We start from the raw sequence: 19202 nt of genomic DNA, 5'->3' as shown, positions 1-19202 counted from the left end.
ACAAATCGGATCATAAATTCGGTTATGGAGACTGTCATACAAAATTTTATGGCCTTAAAAAAGAATCGGATTAATAATTATGCCCTTACGCACCCCGTGGCCCGTTCAAAAATTTGCCAGTATCGCTAAAAGAGATAGTTCACGAGCCTGAAGAAAAACTGAGTATGGGTCGAACCACTGAGTAGGATTATAAATTCGGTCATGGAGACTGCCATACAAAATTGTATGGTCCTAAAAAAGAATATGATCAATAATTATGACCTTAAGGGCCACCTCGAGGCCCGTTTGAAATTTTGCCCGTATTGCCAAAGGGGTTAGTACACGATCCGGAGGAAAAACTGAGTATGGGTCGAACCACTGAATCGGACCATAAATTCGGTCATGTAGACTGCCATACAATATTTTATGGCCCTAAGAAAGAATCGGATCAATGATTATGTCCTCACGCCACCTCGTGGCCCGTTTGAAATTTTGCACGTATTTCCAAATGGGGTAGTACACGAACCGGAGGAAAAACTGAGTATGGATCCAGCCACTGAATCAAATCGGATCAAAATTATGCCCGCACGCCACCTCGTGGCCTGTTCGAAATTTTGCCAGTATCGCCAAAGGATGCAATACACGAGCCGAATGAATAACTGAGTATAGGTCGAACCACGGAATCGGATCATAAATTCGGTTAGGGAGATTGCCATACAATATTTTATGGCCTTAAGAAAGAATCGGATCAATAATTATGCCCTCATGCTACCTCGTGGCCCGTTTGAAATTTTGCCAGTATAACCAAAGGGGGTACTACACGAGTCGAAGAAAAAACTGAGTATGGGTCGAACCACTGAATCGGATCATAAATTCGGTTAGGGAGAGTTCCATACAATATTTTATGGCATAAGAAAGAATCGGATCAATAATTATGCCCTCACGCCACCCCGTGGCCTGTTCAAAATTTTGCCAGTATCGCAAAGGGGGTTGTACACGAGCCGAAGGAAAACTATGAGTCGAACCACTGAATCAGATCATAAATTCGGTCATTTAGACTGCCATACAATATTTTATGGCCCTAAGAAAGAATAGGATCAATAATTATGCCCTCACGCCACCTCGTGGCCCGATTGAAATTTTTCTCGTATTGCCAAAGGGGGTAGCACACGATCCGAAGGAAAAACTGAGTATTGGTCGAACCACTGAATCGGATCATAAATTCGGTCATGTAGACTTCCATACAATATTTTATGGCCCTAAGAAAGAATCGGATCAATAATTATGCCCTCACGTCACCCCGTGAGCCGTTTAAAATTTTGCCCGGATTTCCAAAGGGGGTAGAGTAGTACATGATCCGGAGGAAAAACTGAGTATTGGTCGAACAACTTAATCAGATCATAAATTCGTTCATGGAGACTACCTTACAATATTTTATGGCCCTAAGAAATAATCGGATCAATAATTATGCGCTCGCGCAACCATGTTTCTCGTTCGAAATTTTGCCAGTATCGCCAAAAGGGGTAGTACACGAGTCGAAGGAAAAACTGAGTATGGGTCGAACCACTGAATCGGATCATAAATTCGGTCATGGAGACTGCCATACAATATTTTATGGCCCTAAGAAAGAATCGTATCAATAATTATGCACTCACGCCTCCCCGTGGCATGTTCGAAATTTTGCCAGTATTGCCAAAAGTGGTAGTACACGATCCGGAGGAAAAACTGAGTATGGGTCGAACCACTGAATCGGATCATAAATTCGTTCGTGGAGACTGCCATACAATATTTTATGGCCCTAAGAAAAAATCGGATCAATAATTATGCGCTCGCGTAACCATTTTGCTCGTTCGAAATTTTTCCAGTATCGCCAAAGGGGGTATCGGTCGAACTACTGAATCGGATCATAAATTCGGTCATGGAGACTGCCATACAATAATTTATGGCCCTAAGAAAGAATCTGATCAATAATTATGTCCTCACGCCACCACGTGGCCCGATTGAAATTTAGCTGTATTGACAAAGGGGGTAGTACACGAGTCGGAGAAAAAACTGAGTATGGGTCGAACCACTAAATCGGATCATAAATTCGGTCTAAGAGACTAAAATACAATATTTTGTGACCTTAAGAAATAATTGGATCTATTATTATGCCCTCATGCCACCCCGTGGCCCGTTCGAAATTTTTCCAGTATTACCAATGAGGGTAGTACACAAGTCGGAGGAAAAACTGAGTATGGGTCGAACCACTGAATCGGATCATAAATTCGGTCTAGGAGTCTGCAATACAATATTTTATGGCCTTAAGAAAGAATCGAATCAATAATAATGCCCTCACGCAACCACGTGGCGCGTTTGAAATTTTACCAGTATTGCCAAAGAGGATAGTACTCGATTCGGAGAAAAACTGAGTATGGGTCTAATCACTGAATCGAATCATAAATTCGGTCTAGGAGAGTGCAATACAATATTTTATGACCTTAAGAAAGAATCGGATCAATAATTATGCCCTCACGCCACCGCGTGGCCCGTTCGAAATTTTGCTAGTATTACCAAAGGGGGTAGTAAACGTGCCAGAGGAAAAACTGAGTATGGGTCGAACCACTAAATCGGATCATAAATTCGGTCTAGGAGATTGCAATACAATATTTTATGGCCTTAAGAAAGAATCAGATCAATAATTATGCCCTCACGCCACTCCGTGGCCCGTTTGAAATTTTGTCAGTATTGCCAAAGGGGGTAGTACACGATCCGAAGAAAAACTGAGTATGGGTCGAATCACTGAATCGAATCATAAATTTGGTCTAGGAGAGTGCAATATAATATTTTATGAGCTTAAGAAAGAATCGGATCAATAATTATGCCCTCACGCCACCTCGTGGCCAGTTCAAAATTTTGCCAGTATTGCCAAAGGGGGCAGTACACGATCCGGAGGAAAAACTGAGTATGGGTCGAACCAATGAATCGGATCATAAATTCGGTCATGCAGACTGCCACACAATATTTAATGGTCCTAAGAAAGAATCGGATCAATAATTATGCCCTCACGCCACCCTGTGGCCCGTTCGAAATTTTGCCTGGATTGCCAAAGGGGGTAGGTAGTACACGAGCCGGAGGAAAAATTGAGTATAGGTCGAACCACTAAATCGGATCATAAATTCAGTCATGGAGACTGCCATACAATATTTTGTTACCTTAAGAAAGAATCGGATCAATAATTATGCCCTCACGCCACCTCGTGGCAAGTTCGAAATTTTGACAATTTTGCCAAAGGAGTAATACACGAGCCGGCGGAAAAATTTAGTATGGGTCGAACCACTGAATCGGATCATAAATTCGGTCATGCAGACTTCCACACAATATTTTATGGCCTTAAGAAAAATTCGGATTAATAATTATGCCCTCACGCCACCTCGTGGCCTGTTCAAAAATTTGCCTGTATTGCCTAAGGGGGTTGTACACTAGCCGGTGGAAAAACTGAGTATGGGTCGAACCACTGAATCGGATCATAAATTCGGTCTAGGAGACTGCAATACAATATTTTGTGACCCTAAGAAAGAATCGGATCAATAATTATGCCCTCACGGCACCCCGTGGTTGGTTCGAAGTACTACCAAAGGGGGTAGTACACGAGCCGGAGGAAAAACTGAGTATGGGTCGAACCACTTAATCGGATCATAAATTCGGTCATGGAGACTGTCATACAATATTTTATGGCCCAAAGAAAGAATCGGATCAATAATTATGCCCTCACGTCACCACGTGGCACGTTCGAAATTTTGCTAGTATTGCCAAAGGGGGTAGTGCACGAGCCGGAGGAAAAACTAAGTATAGGTCGAACCATTGAATCGGATCATAAATTCGGTCATGCAGACTGCCACACAATATTTTATGGCCTTAAGAAAGAATCGGATCAATAATTATACCCTCACGCCACCCCGTGGCCTGTTCGAAATTTTGCCCGTATTGCTAAAGGGGTACACGAGCCGGAGGAAAAATTGAGTATGGATGGAACCACTGAATCGGATCATAAATTCGGTCATGGAGACTGTCATACAATATTTTGTGACCTTAAGAAATAATCAGATTAATAATTATGCCCTCACGCCACCCTGTGGCCCGTTCGAAATTTTGCCAGTATTGCCAAAGAGGGTAGTACACGAGCCGGAGGAAAAACTGAGTATGGGTCGAACCACTGAATTGGGTCATAAATTCGGTCTAGGAGATTGCAATACAATATTTTATGACCTTAAGAAAGAATCGGATCAATAATTATGACCCTAAGAAATAATCGGATCAATAATTGTGTAGCAGTCTGCATGACCGAATTTAAATGATTTTTTTAAAACACCTTTATTTAAAACACTTTACCCTTAAAATATAAATGATTTTTGTGATTGCCAAACTCTTTTAACTTTATTGGCTTTTTAAAAATGCGAATAAGTTGTTTTTAAAACTCAACCTCAAACATACTTTAATAATTTTTAACATATTAGTTGGTGTTTTTGTTATAAAAGATTACAATAAATTATAATTATAATATTATACATATAAGGGTAAAGTGTTTTAAATATCATTATCGTCATATTCAGTAAATCTCACAACTTGATTGTAGTTTTGCATCAAGTTTGGACATACGACACAACACTTAACTATTAGAACACCGATCGATTGATGCATGTACCATTGTTTTTCAGCTATCAACATCACTACATAATACATAATTAACTTTCCGTCAGTTTTAACGTTATTTTCACGAAATTAGTAAAACGTTTAACGCTATCAAACACTTTTAAAGTGTGAAAGTGTAACGCAAAACTCACATCACCGCTCTTATCTTCGTTTAAGGTGGCGTTCGTGTTTCAACCATTACCCAAGCACATTAAAATTCACATCACCGCTCTTATCTTCGTTTAAGGTGGCGTTCGTGTTTCAACCATTACCCAAGCACATTAAAATTCACATCACCGCTCTCAATCTCTAAGATCAAATATGGCTTGTTCTTCATTTCTTTATGACAAACACGGTAAGGGTTCTTTAAGTTAGAGTTAACACTTAAATATTTTAAAGACTCGATACTTGTACATGTAAATCTATGTAAAATATTGATAAAACTTTTCCATTTGATACGACTTTACAATGATGGGTTTATTGTACTAAACTTTAACTAGACAACGTAGGGGATTTTTCGATTTGACATCATTTACAAAGACCCGTCATTTAAGAAAAGCGTGAATAATAGTTGTTCCTTCGATCATTTATCAATTTATTATTTGTATAAATGCATTCCTTTGATCATTCAAATCTAATTATTGAGTTTACGACCATATAAATTACAAGACACTCGATAATCCAACTTAAAATTTTCAAAATACCGTGAAAGCATGATGCACGATTTAATACCGTTACACCAAGGGCTCTACCAAAGTTTGAAACTTTGGAGGGACTTTAAGCAACGGTGCTTGTAAATCACCCGGGTTACCAAGTTGACCACACGCAGCCATTTGGTCATCACCTCTACTCGGTCTCATGAACACAACACAACCTCCTTCAGCCAACGTGTTTCTAAACTCGACCATTCTCTCGTCTGTCGAGGGTTGGAAGTTGGACCCGCTATGCGGGTTGAATGTCAAAAGGTTGATTTTACAAGGAATGCCCTTAACAAGATCAACTATTCTCTTTGCATCATCAATGCTGCAAAATATAAAACCAAAAGCAATTGAATAATAAGACACAACCATAATTAGAGGTGTAAAAGTAAATGAGACGAGCCACTCTAGACCCGCTCGCTAAAAGCTCGAATCAACCCGAGCCAAAAATAAGTTCGCTTATCAAACAAGCTCGATCCCAAGCTTCATATACTAAGCTCAGTTTAGGCTGGCAAGCCTAAACGAGCCTCTTATTAATATGAATGTAGTAACTTTTATGTGATATAATAAATATATATTACATAATAAAAACTATTATATATATAATTATGATGAAAATAACTAAACAATATATATTATTTTATATATAATTAAAAGTATATAAAAATAGTTATATGTATATAGATAAAATCATAAAATAACTAAATAATAAACAAGCAGAGCTCGAGCCTGAAAATTTCTTACGGGACGAGCTCGGCTCGCTTACACTCCTACACAAACTCGTTTATCATCTGTCAGGCCGGTTGACCAGAAACTTCAATTTTTTATACCTCACTGGTGTGTCAAATATAATTACAAATGTTTATATCAATTAGTAATCTAATTCTTTTAAAAAAATGATTGTTTTAAGCATTATTAAGATTAAAAACATATTGTATTTGGAGAAGTTTATTGAGACAAATGTATATGATAAGAAGAAAGTAAAGTTTGTTGGTCAAACCTGTCGTTGACTCCAGCAAGCAGCACGTATTCAAACAGGACTTTGTATTTATGTTTAAAGCTGAGTTCTTCACGAAGGGTATCAAGAAGCAATTTCAAATTATACTTCCGATTAATGGGCATAATCCAGTTCCTAACCTATAATATAACCGCAGACTGTAAGTCAAATTTGAAACGAATACAGAACGTTACTTTTGACCCATCTGACTCGTTTCCCTTTTAGTTACTTATTTAAGCACGGCCCATTTGACCCATTTTGATAAAGGTGGCACTTTCAACTAGGGGTGCAAACGAGCCAAGCTGCTCGCGAGCTACTCGAGATCGGCTCGTGAAAAAGCTCGATCGAGCCGAGCTTAAACGAGCCCGAGCCTAAAAGAAAGCTCGTTTAATAAACGAGTCCGAGCCCGAGCTTCACTTATCGAGCTCGAGCCGGCTCGCGAGCCTAAACGAGCCCATCATTTTTATAGTTTATATATATATACACACATATATATTTAATAATTATTAATTGATATATATAATTTTATGAAAAAAATAACTAAATAACATATATTATTTTATATATAAAGTTATAATGAAAATAAATAAACATATATAATTATAAATATATAAAAAAATAATTAATAAAAATTAATCGAGCCGAGCTCGAGCTTGAAAAACTACGAAACGAGCCGAGCTCGAGCTTTATAAATAAAGATCAAAACGAGCCGAGCTCGAGCTCCGTATAAGTTAAACGAGCTGAGCTCAAGCCTGGTCGAGCTCGGGCTCGGCTCGGCTCATTTGCACCCCTGCTTTCAACCCATTAGCTTATGAATAGGTCGAATAATAATTTATAAAAGGAGAACGGGTGAAATGGCTTTAAAGTTGCGGATCCTAAGTAGTATTATTGAAAGATTCATATTATCGTTGTTTTAATGCTGCTTTCGGTAATCATGGTTAATGAATTCTTAGTTATGAAAAAACAAACAAAAAGGTGTTAGTGTGCCAAGTGCCATTGACCCATTTCTAAAAATGGCCCGATACTCAACCAGCCAGCCATACTTGCCTCCCTAGTTTGGAGCTGCAAACGAACCGAGCCAAGGAGGGCTTGGGCTCAACTCGTGTACAAACTCGTTTATCTTAACAAGCTTAAATGTCAAACTCGAGCTCGGCTTGTCAGAAGCTTGAGTCAACTCGTGGCTCATCGATCCGGCTCGTTTTTATTTTTTAAATTTTGTATTTTTTACACATATTGATATGTATAAAAAACCAAAAATAATATATGTACCCATTAGTAAGTAAACGGGCCAACTACGCCAGCGGTAAACATAATAAAAGTTTAGTAATTAAAGGGATAAAGAATATTACTTCATCAGTTGTAGCATTCAAACTAACAGCTAGTGCGCATTTAGACTCGCGAAGGAACTGCTTTATCTGGGGTACAAGCCCGCTTGTTGAAACGGTAACTTTATTTGTGCTGAAATGAAGTCCTTGTTCATCAACCATTATATCCGCAGCTTTTATCACATTTTCAATGTTTTGAAGTGGTTCTCCCATTCCCTACAGATAAAATATAAACAAAATAATATTAATACTTCATTCATTCTCTATACAGATGACTTGTTCAGATTTGACTTTGACTGTCAAACATACGAATTCTAGTGGCAAAATGGGTTGTTCGGTTAACCGATCAAAATTATCATTTTTAGCATGATTCAATATTTGTTGATGTTGATTGAACCACCAACATATTTGTCTAATTCTGTTATAGTCAGCTTTTCTACAAAAAAAAATATACTAAATACAATTAAAAAAAAAACTATATTATTAAACTAATATCTAATTTGTTTAAATAAATCTATTCAGGAGGTAGAAAGCATTAGAATAACACTTTTGGTGGCTTTCAAACCGTTTCATCATATATTTTAAATTGGCCCGTTACAGTTAATATGTTACATAAATCAACCCATATCAAGAGAAAATGGCTTGAAATTGCCACCTGGCCCAACTTTTGATTTTAAAAGTGATGCAAACATATTCGAAAAATGATACATGCTTGAAAAAGTAAAATGATTGAAGTAAGGTGAGAGTAAATTACAACTGTTTATAAATAAGAACAAATTTATCACTTTTATTTATATATAATATAATTACTCCATGTGTGATAAGCATGCATACCATGAAAACAACATTTCTGATGGAACCGACTTCACTTGTAAACAAACGTCTTGCGTAGACCGCTTGTTCTACTATTTCCGCTGCAGTTAGATTTCTCCTCAAACCCATCCTACAAAAAAAAATGTCAATTTGGGTTACACACACAAAAAAAAAATTATTAAAAAATTTAAAAAATTAGAAGTATTTATGTATAAAATGAGAAGAAAAGGCTGCCTGCCAGTGAAGCAGAATTGGCAATTCATTGCACAACCGACTTGACTTGAAACGCAGACTGTATTCCTGCCTCTATCACCGTTAGGTATTATAACGGTCTCTATTACCAATCCATCATCCAATGTAAACAATATCTGCAGCCCCCTGGTATAATATCATTAATCAGAAGATCCTCAAAAACCATGTTATACAGTAGTACTTCAATGAATAAATGAATAAATTATGTTTACCTTCCTAGTGCCATCAGAGGCTGTAACGATATCTTTCACTTGTAATGCTTTTAGCTTAGTGCGTTTACTCAACATCATACTAAGATCTTTGTTTAAACCTAGATAAAAAAAAATTAAATAATAATAATAATAAAGCGATGTGGCTATATGAAGGGTAAATAAGTCGATGAAAATGAGGTAAACCTTCTAATTCTTCAAATGAATGTGCCCAAATGCTCTTTGAATTGTTGCCATAAAGCAGCTTCCATAACATCAACGCTTGAGCAGGTCTATATCCTTGTGAAGTGACCCAATTCTGTTTCAAATTTCATGTATTTGTAAATTGATAAAGCTTAAACGGTAGACTTAAAAGATACAATTATCAAAGAAAAAACTTATGCTCAAATGCAGGATTTCAATTCAAAAATCATGTTATAAATCACAAATCACAATAGGGGTGTTCAGCATTCAGATAGAACTCGGAAACCCGAAATTCAGTTCAAATTATGCGTTTTATTTTTATTTTACACACATACATATACATATATGTGTGTGTATAGAGGGAGAAACATACACACAACTACAGAAGATTGTCTAAAATAATACTTCAAGTTCTGAAATTTAATATATAATTTAAACTCTAATGATAAACTCAAGAAACAATTACCCTAAATTACTAAATGTGTAAAATCTAAATCCGTAACCTAGTTATCGGCATTAAGTTTCTAGTTCATTTAGTTTGTAACTTTGTTTAATGGCTTGTTATTTGATTTAATTTCTAGAGCAGTTTGTCAACTAGTGGTGTACTAATCAGACTCGAAAAACTAGAAAACAAGAAACTTATACGTACCTGAAATTCTTGGTATCTCATTCCTTTGAGAATAACCTTTTGGGAATCACTGAGATTAAATCCACCATCTTCAACTCCTATCAAAACAATGGTAAGGGTAACATACAAACAAAATAACCATACAAAACATGCAAAGTGAACATAAAAATGGACGCAGTGTCATTTTCGTTATTACTCATAATAGATTCATTACGCCACACCAAAGTACGAGCAGAGTACCGATAACAACTCTACTCTGCTTGTAAAGTGTAGCGTAATTATTACTCTACCTATATTTTGTTATAGCGGAATGGACGCGGTGCCATTTTCGTAATTACTCATAATAGATTAATTGCGCCACACCAAAGTACGAGCAGAGTGCATAACTACTCTACTCTGCTTGTTATGTGTAGCGTAATTATTATTACTCCACCTATATTTTGTTGTAGCGGAGCTACAATAAATATAGAGTAATAACAATTAAGTTACACTTTACATGCAGAGTAGAGTAGTTATCGGTACTCTGCTCATACTTTGGTGCGGCGTAATTAATCTATTAAGAGTAATTACGAAAATGACATTGTGCCCATTTCGCTACAACAAAATAAGGGTAGAGTAATAATAATTACGCCACACTAAAGTACGAGTGGAGTACCTATAAGTCGATAACTACTCTACTCTGCTTTTAATGTGTAACTTAATTATTATTACTCCATATTTATTGTAGCTAGTAATAATAATAATAATAATAATAATAATAATAATAAAGTTACACATTACAAGCAGGGATCGGTACTCTGCTAGTACTTTAGTGTGGCGTAATTAATCTATTATGAGTAATTACAAAAATGACACAGTCACTACAACAAAATATAGGGAGAGTAATAATAATCACGCTACACCAAAGTACAAGAAGAGCAGAGTAGTTATCGGTACCTGCGTACTTTGGTGTAGCGTAATAAATCTATTATGAGTATTCTTCACTCATTCCAAGTCGTCAAAAGAAAATGAATACAAATAATATTACGAAAGTTGTGTGTGTTGAATCATAGATACTTAAAAATGTAATAATATTATTTCACCTGAAGAAGAATACGAAGAACATGAATGACTTAGGGTTTGTGAAAGCCGAGACGGAGTGGTTGCAGCTGTTGAAATTGAGCGCCGTTGGCGTTGGTTGAATAAATGAGAAACAAGTGACGGAGTGAATAACGGTGTGGTGGTGGTGGTGGTACGGCGGAAGACGGTGGTGGTGATGGTGGCCATTTTAATTTGCCTCATCCAGATACAGCAGCTTGCCTCCATGAGTTTATTTATCGAGCTCGAATAGAAGTGCACAAATCAAGTATTTTTAGGTATCGGTATAGTCGGATATTTAATTAGGTTTTTCGGGTGTCGGGTAGGGTCAGGTCGGAATTTAACTAGGTAAAAACGGAACTGGTTCGGCGGGTCCAGGGAGAAAGCCAAGTCTTGGACGTACCCGTAAGTCGGGTATGGGTAGGAACAGATTTCGGATCAGATCCGAAACTGGATTTTTTGTGCACGTCTAAGCTTGAATAGAGTCACGAGTTTAAACGATTATGTTATTTTAATTTTCATATATTTTTTATTTTAATATGTTAAATACATTTATATAGTTGCTATTATTATATGTAGAATAATGTAAAGTTAGATAAAGAATATGTGTTATGCTTCATATAAAAGTTATAAATATTAATAAAATAATAAACGGAGTCTAGTTTGAACATGAAAAACTACTCACAAATCAAACTTGAGCTTTAGAGGTAACGTTTGAAAATAGACAAGCTCAAGCTTTATAAGTTAAGTTAGTCGAGCATGGGCTCAACTCGGCTTGTATACATCTTTGCTAGCACGAGACAAAGAAAAAGGTGGTGTCATTCTCATCACAAGGGTTACGTTAGAAACTGATTGTGCCATTCAGACTGCAAAACCCCATTTCACACTTTTATTCATCATGTGACGATCTTTAGTGTTTTTTCAAGATTAATGATGTTTGTCGTCTTCTTCTTTTTTTTTTTTTTTTTTTTTTGTTTAAAGCTAATGGTGTAAATCATGATCATTTCGGGAATGGAAAGACATAATCTGCCTCAAACCTTCCCCTAGATGGTTACAAAGTATTATAATAACTTCATTTTATTGTAAAGAGTTTGCTATATAAGACGTATAGTGATAGAAGATATGAATAACATATTAACATATGTTTCTTTTAGCTAGCATGTTCATACAGTATGTTCTTTAAGTCAAAACATAGCTGAATTGCTTTTTTGTTTTTTTTTTCTCATCTATATTTTCTTACCATCTTATATTAATTTTTATGATTTCTTGATATGGTGTAGTGTGTTTTTTAGGGGCTTTGATTTAATTTTGTTAGTTTGAAGCTTTTGAGAGGTTTTTGCTTGATTAGTTTTATTCTTTTTATGGTTCTAGGTTTCAAGATCTTAGTAATCTATTATTTATGTACAATAATCTAATAAAAATTACCATAATAAGGTTTATATATTTCTACAGACTTCATTGTAAGAGTTGACTATATATAAGGCGTATAGTGGTAGAAGAAGCGAATAACAAGTATTTTTATTAAGTTATGTTTATATTATTTGTGCTTTTCATTTTCATTAGATGAAGAAAGATGGCTTATTCAAGTCAAAATATAGGTGAGTTTTTTCTTGTCGACATTTTCTTATTGTCTTAATATTCATTTTATTGTTTTTTTATATGGTATGGTGTGTCCCTAATAAATTTTGTTCGTTGAAACTTTTGGGAGGCACGATGGTCCTTTGTGTTTTTGTTTGGTTAGTTTTGTTCTTTTTACGGTCTAGCTTTCAAAATCTCAAAAATCGATGAAGAAAACTTTCATTCATATTGTTTATATATTTTCTAAAAAGGACATTTTATGAACATATGTAAACAATTTTAACCCAAAAAGAACATTTTAATTCATAACGAATTGAATTCTCAAAAAGTAAATTTCTTGAAGTAATCATGGTATTCATACATTTAATATGTTAGAAGTTTTTTATTGATGCGTAACTCTAAAGCAGCATACAGATCTCAAAATGATTAAAAATTTTGTTTATGTTATCTTTTTCTCACACCATAAACACATAAATTAATATTGTCTTAAATTTTTCCGTCCATGACCACAAATTCTAATAAAAAATTATTCTTTCATCCCGTTGTATAGAAGTAAGGTTTGTCTACATCCATCTTTTCTCAGATTATACCAATAACTTTTGCTACTTGTGTGATTTATTGGGTACGGATGTTGCCTGCTTTTTCTTAAGGATTATTGTTGTTCATGATAGCATGCAAGACTTGTAAGGCTTATAGTTCTTTGTAGGTTATTTCGGTTGCTGATTTAATTGGCACTAGAGGTTTACAAAAGAACTGGTTCCGGACCTGGCCCGGCGGTTCATACCCGGAACCGGACCCGACCCTACCTTACCCGCGGGTACGGACCGGGCTTTGGTTTTCCCCCAAGAACTTCACCCGGAACCAGAACCGACCCGGTGGAACCGGTTCCGTCAATACCCGGCCCTACCCTACCCGAAACCCCAAAAAAAACCCGATGGAACCGGTCCATATGTTAATTTTTTAAACACTATTATATGTACTTTATGAGCTTATTAAACCAGTTAGTTCATATGTTAATTTTTCATTCTATTTTAACAAAGTTAGGACATTTATATGTTTTTTAGTTCAACATTTCAAGTCAAGTAAGACCAGATTGATCTTACGGTTCAACGGTCAAGATCGGATCCTATGCAAGGCGTGACCAACACGTTTACGTTTGAGAGAAACATAATATCATAAAAGATTTTAGGATAAAACCAAAATCATACATAAAATAAATAAATTCCAAAACAAAATGTAACTAGTATTAGGATCCCGCGTTTCGCGACGGGACTGTTAAATTGACCAAAAAAGATATAAGTAAAAACGTTAAACCATAAACTCGTTGCAAGTCGACCCGAAGTCAGTCTGTATCAAGTTACGACATCGAAACTAAACAAAATAAATAAAACCGCCGATGCTAAAATACAACAAATTATCATATGTAGACCCAAAAAATTGGCACGTTACGGCTGCGAAATAACACAATTTCGGTTAGTATCATCGGTGCCAACACCAATTCATAAACATGAATTAGTAAGCCAAAAAAATATTTAAAGTTGAGGTATTAAACGTTGAAACACATATATAAAACCATGCGACGATTGATACTTTTAAATCATGAAAAAAGTTTCGTTCATTGTAAATACGAACAATAAAAAAAATATAAAAGCAAAGTTTAAGAAAATCGTTTAACTGACATATAAAACATGTAAGTCAATCCTTGTCCAAGTTTAGTGTTTAAAAATATAGTTTTGTAAAATATTTTAATTAGTTGAAAAAAAGTAAAATTAAGGAAATAAAAAACATTATTACTATGCTAGTGATTTAGTGGGTATAATAGTTAATAAAATATTTAAAAATTGAATAGTAATCTTGTGAGGAGGATTCAATTCTCTTTTTAATATATATATTAATGCATAAACATGAAACTTTTAAACTAATCAAGTACTTTTACAGTTTTACCATCCTCAAAACAACTATTTCTCAACTCATCATAACCATAATAACCACTACACAGTCATTGACTCTTAACTTCAAAAGCATAAAGGGTAAGTAAACTTACAGTAAGCTGTAAATAAACCACCCATTAACACAACACATAAGTTTAAAGAGTCGAGTACAAGGGCAAAAGGGTAAAATCTCACTCTTCCACTGTGACAATAAGTTCAAACTCGATAAGTGACAAGTTGTTGTCTTCCTTAACAGAAAAAGCAGCCGGCTCAGTTACTTCAACACGCCCCCATCTGTCCACTGCAAGCCTCATGGACCCTTTGTACATGTCGATTTTTGCATTTCGTAAAATTACAGTACTGCCCTCCTTCATGGCGTCCACTGAAAAAGTTGTGTATTTTATTAATAAGATAGTTAGGCGTGTAAACGAACCAAACGAACACAAACGAGGCAGGTTTGGGATCGTTCGTTTAACTTTAATCGAACACGAACAGATAAACAAACAAGGTTTTCGACTTTTCGTGCTCGTTCATTAAAAAAATCAGCGTGTTCGTTTGTGTTCTTTCACTAACAATATAAACGAACGCTTCAATAATATAAATGGACAAAGTGACGAACATAACGGAACACAGATGAACAAATATAAACGGACATAATTGAACGAGCACTAATAAAAATAAACATGAACGTTAACCTGTTGAGCCTCAAAAGATAATAAAACTAGACTAAATTGTAACGACCTAAAAAAATTAAATGAATATATAAATTAGCAGACTTATGCAAACTAAATTAACGAACATTAATATATTTTAATAAACGAACGTTCACTAACATACACTAACATTCACAAACAAATAAACGAACAAGTTTTGACACCACAATTTTCCATATTTTTTTAATAACCGTGTGATTGAAATCCAAATGAGAATTATTAGGGGTGCAAACGAGCCGAGCTGCTCGGGAGCTACTCGAGATCGGCTCGTTAAAAAGCTCAAACGAGCCGAGCTTAATCGAGCCGAGCCCGAGCTCAAGCCTAAAAGTAAGCTCGTTTAATAAACGAGCCAGAGCTTCACTTATCGAGCTTGAGCCGGCTCGCGGATACATATATATTTAATAATTATTAATTGGTATATATATATATATATATACAATTTTAAGGAAAAAATAACTAAATAACATATATTATTTTATATATAAATTTATTATGAAAATAAATATACAAATATAATTATAAATATATAAAAAATTAATTAATAAATATTAAACCAGCCGAGCCGAGCTCGAGCTTGAAAAACTACGAAACGAGCCGAGCTCGAGCTTTATTAATAAAGAACAAAACGAACCAAGCTCGAGCTCGAGCTCCGTATAAGTTAAACGAGCCAAGCTCGAGCCTGGTCGAGCTCGGGCTCGGCTCGTTTGCACCCCTAAGAATTATAAGGTAAATAAACACGCGATTTTAATGCCAATAACATAGCAAAAGCTCAACCAATTAACATGTAACAATTCATACGCAATTAACACTAAACGTTAGATATTATATATAAACAGATTAAAGTAGTAAAACATACCTTGATCATTTCTAGCAGTGAAGACAAACAATTCCCGTTTCATCACCAACCAAACATTCAGCTAGACGCATGTTTCTACCTTGATTCCCGTTGTGACCTCGTGTCGTTATTGCTTTTGAGCTAACCACTTTTACAGTTAGGTTAAGACCAAAAGCATTGGGACAAAGCTCACTGATCTTAACGAATGCGTTGTTGCTTGATTTGTTCCGCCATTTTCCAACAAAGCCTATAGTAATATAGTGTTATATACATGGAGAAATCTAATAATAAAGTGGTGCAATAAACATTTTTGCGAGATGTAACAGTAACAAGAAGCCCTTTTTTCGATTCAAACACCAAAGCACTACTATAAAAAACTAAAAAAATGATCTTTTCGCTGTTTTGATTGCGTTAAACAAAACGGTCGTAATTGACTGCCAAATATATCTTACATGCATCTACTAAAACCACAACCAGTTTTTAGATTGAATGTGATATTGTGTATGATTAGTGTTGTAAAAAACGCGAATAGGCGCCGATTAATTGGTGATCAATTAGAAATCGGAGGGATAACGATTTGATCTCACCTAATCGGCCCCTAAAACCGGTACCGGTCAAAAATCAACCAACATTGGTCAAATTCGGCCAAAATCGGTCAAAAACTTATTTAAAAAACTATACCTTATTATTATTGAAATTTCTATATATAAAGATTTGTGTGTGTGTGAGTTTACATATAAAACTCCAATCCAATTAATCCCGATTAAGCGCTAGCTGATACCCCATAGCTAGGGGTGTAAACCAGCCAAGCAGCTGCTAGTGAGCTACTCGAGATTGGCCTATTAAAAACTCAAATAGAGCTGAGCTTAACCGAGCTCGAGCTTTGCATATTAAGCTCAAGCCGGCTCACGAGCTCAAACAAGCTTTTCATTTATAGCATTTTTATTCAATATATTTATAAAATAACTATCATTATGCATAAAATTTAGATAAAAATAATTTAAGTAATATATATTATATTATATTATATAAAAATAATAATTATATACATAAATAATAATTAAAGAATTAACAAATAACAAACAAGCCGAGCTCGAGCTTGGCTCGTTGCACCCCTACCCACCGCTGACTAGCGCCTAGTAAGTTCTACAACACCGTGTACCCTAATCATCAATAATAAAAATCATTAACATATAAAAACCTAAAATATTTAATCTTTCCCATTTTAACTCATAAACTAAATCACAACTAAACACACAAATTGACTTTTAACAACCAATAAGTTGTCTTCACGATTTAATTCAACAATTAACAAACTAAGACATAATTCAATACACAAATGCATGCATCACAGACTAATTAACTATTTAAACCTAATCATGTATTAATTCGAAACAATTCAACATTCTAATTTGAAGAATATAATTGAAAGCATATGAGATCGGATACATGTGAATTGAAAATTGGATCGGTTAATAGAATTGAATTTACTGACCTGAGAGATATGTGTACGGAATGAAATGAAGTTGATGAGAGTATAAATGGGTTTTTATAGTTAGGGTAAATGAATCTGGATCCTCAATTCGGATCCCCCGTGGATATTATTAAATTATTGATTATATTTGTTTAGTTTGATGCATATATAAAAAAGTTAAAAAGGTGTTTGCTGTTAAAAGTTATAAAATAAGTGTAATCCACTTTTAAAATTTGGTTGATTTGGATTATGGAATTTTTGAACATAATTTGCGAATGAGGTTGTGGTCGAGTGGTAAGAAAGGCATTTGGTATTTCATGTGACCCATGTTCGATTCATGTTCATCGTTATTTAGTTTCGGCGGCATCAGGTGATGATGAGGGACTAAACATGTAGGTGACGTTCAATAGTTGGATCTTTCAACTTAACTGGTTTATCTCACCACATTGTCGTGTCTCCGGTCGAGTATTCACGGGCGTTGGCCTTAGGTGAGGATTTTCTCCGAATCAAAAGGCTAGTGTATCCCCATATAATGAATTTAATCAGTAGCCAATTTGAAGGATTCGTTGGACGTTAAAAAAAAGAAATTTGTATATAATTTACTTTGTTGATAGTTAGGAATATTGTCCAATAATTGGTCAAATAAGTCACTATTATGAAATGAAACGTATTATCTTAAGACGTGTCCAAATGAGCTGGTATCAATATCACCACCAACGCTAACACCATCAACACCCCCATTAGTGTCGTTGTCACCGCCTTCTCCATCACTTACCATCATGGGCCATCACCATTCACCACCATCTTATAATGGTTATCACCACTAACTTGTCATCACCTGCCGCAATTATAGCACGTGAACTTATTTTAATATACTTTTTTCTACAACTACTTAGTTTGACCGAGTCCATTTTTGTCAGGATCATGTTATGACCCACACCAAGTTTTTACATTTTTAGACATCTTGTTTTGATGTTTTGTATTGACTTGGCTATGTTTTGGCCCATTGTCCAGCCCGCACGATTTAGCAAGTTTATAAGCTTTCTTGTTTTTGTTTAGTTGCAAATGCTAAATCAATAATCTTGCTTGTGAGTCTTGAAACCGGGTTTGAGTCATCTTTGTAGTCTCGAGTTTGGATCTTACTATAAACACATAAAGAAACTTGCTAAAATGGGACGTGCGGTTAGAGTATCCGGACATCCTCCGACAGTTAGGTACTTAGGTTAGTGTTCATACGAGAATAATGTATGGCAAAATAGTTTTAACGTTAAAACCTTAGAAGGTGTTACGGGGAATGGGCCAATACATATGGGCCGAACCTATGTGAACCCGGTCTAGAGCCCAAACCACCTCAACAATTGGCATTTGAGTGTAGGGGTGCACAAATCGGGTTTTTCAAATACCCGGTTTTGCAATGGAGTTGGGTTCGGGTATGACCGGGTATTGGCAACACCCGGGTCGGGTTTGGATCCTTTACAAAAGATGGATACAACAAACAGAAACATACCCAAAACTTTACAAAGAAAGATAATAGGTGTAAGCATATTTATATAACTCTTTCTTTTGAGAATTACATGTGAGTAAAGTACTCTGATCAAAATATCGAAAGTTATACATAAAAGCAACATTATTCGTAACAAAGATAGATACAACCAAAATGAAAACAGATAAATAGAAAATATCAAAAACTGTAAGCATATATTGACATAAAACTTTCTTTAAGGGAATTACAAACATATCGGTAAAGTACTCCGATCAAAACAAGTTACACATAAAGCAACGTTATTCGTACCGAAAAGATAGATACACCCAAAACGAAAACACATAAACAGAAATATA

The 19202-nt window shown here is 35.3% G+C and overlaps 1 protein-coding gene and 1 pseudogene across 2 annotated transcripts; both read right to left on the bottom strand.

Annotated features, from left to right (window-relative positions):
- Positions 1–5283: 5283 nt before the first annotated feature.
- Positions 5284–11060, bottom strand: LOC143581226 (uncharacterized). Its single transcript, XM_077064047.1, has 9 exons — positions 10838–11060; positions 9777–9853; positions 9131–9242; positions 8948–9045; positions 8718–8851; positions 8505–8613; positions 7695–7886; positions 6349–6485; positions 5284–5673 (listed from the first exon to the last, which is right to left on the bottom strand). The coding sequence occupies exons 1-9, from the start codon at positions 11058–11060 to the stop codon at positions 5385–5387; spliced, it is 1371 nt and encodes a 456-aa protein (XP_076920162.1). The 3' UTR covers positions 5284–5384.
- Positions 11061–14301: 3241 nt separating this feature from the next.
- On the bottom strand, positions 14302–16132 carry LOC143581225 (uncharacterized protein At4g28440-like; annotated as a pseudogene). Its single transcript, XR_013143796.1, has 2 exons — positions 15911–16132; positions 14302–14723 (listed from the first exon to the last, which is right to left on the bottom strand). The product of XR_013143796.1 is annotated as an uncharacterized protein At4g28440-like (transcript).
- Positions 16133–19202: the final 3070 nt, after the last annotated feature.

This window comes from Bidens hawaiensis, unplaced genomic scaffold (genome assembly GCF_021521415.1).
Source record: "Bidens hawaiensis isolate Kalapana, Puna unplaced genomic scaffold, B.hawaiensis_p1.1 tig00030835_1, whole genome shotgun sequence".
In the NCBI taxonomy this organism is placed as follows: domain Eukaryota; kingdom Viridiplantae; phylum Streptophyta; class Magnoliopsida; order Asterales; family Asteraceae; genus Bidens; species Bidens hawaiensis.
This window is presented reverse-complemented; position numbering and strand designations above follow the sequence as displayed.

What these genes read in the sequence shown, in the direction of transcription:
- LOC143581226 (XM_077064047.1), bottom strand. Translation starts at nt 11,060, where the DNA reads ATGGAGGCAAGCTGCTGTATCTGGATGAGGCAAATTAAAATGGCCACC. An exon ending in TTCATTTGAAGAATTAGAAG is followed by an intron (nt 9,046 to 9,130) that starts GTTTACCTCATT and finishes TTTTTTATCTAG; the next exon opens with GTTTAAACAAAGATCTTAGT. An exon ending in CAATTCTGCTTCACTGGCAG is followed by an intron (nt 8,614 to 8,717) that starts GCAGCCTTTTCT and finishes TTTTTTTTGTAG; the next exon opens with GATGGGTTTGAGGAGAAATC.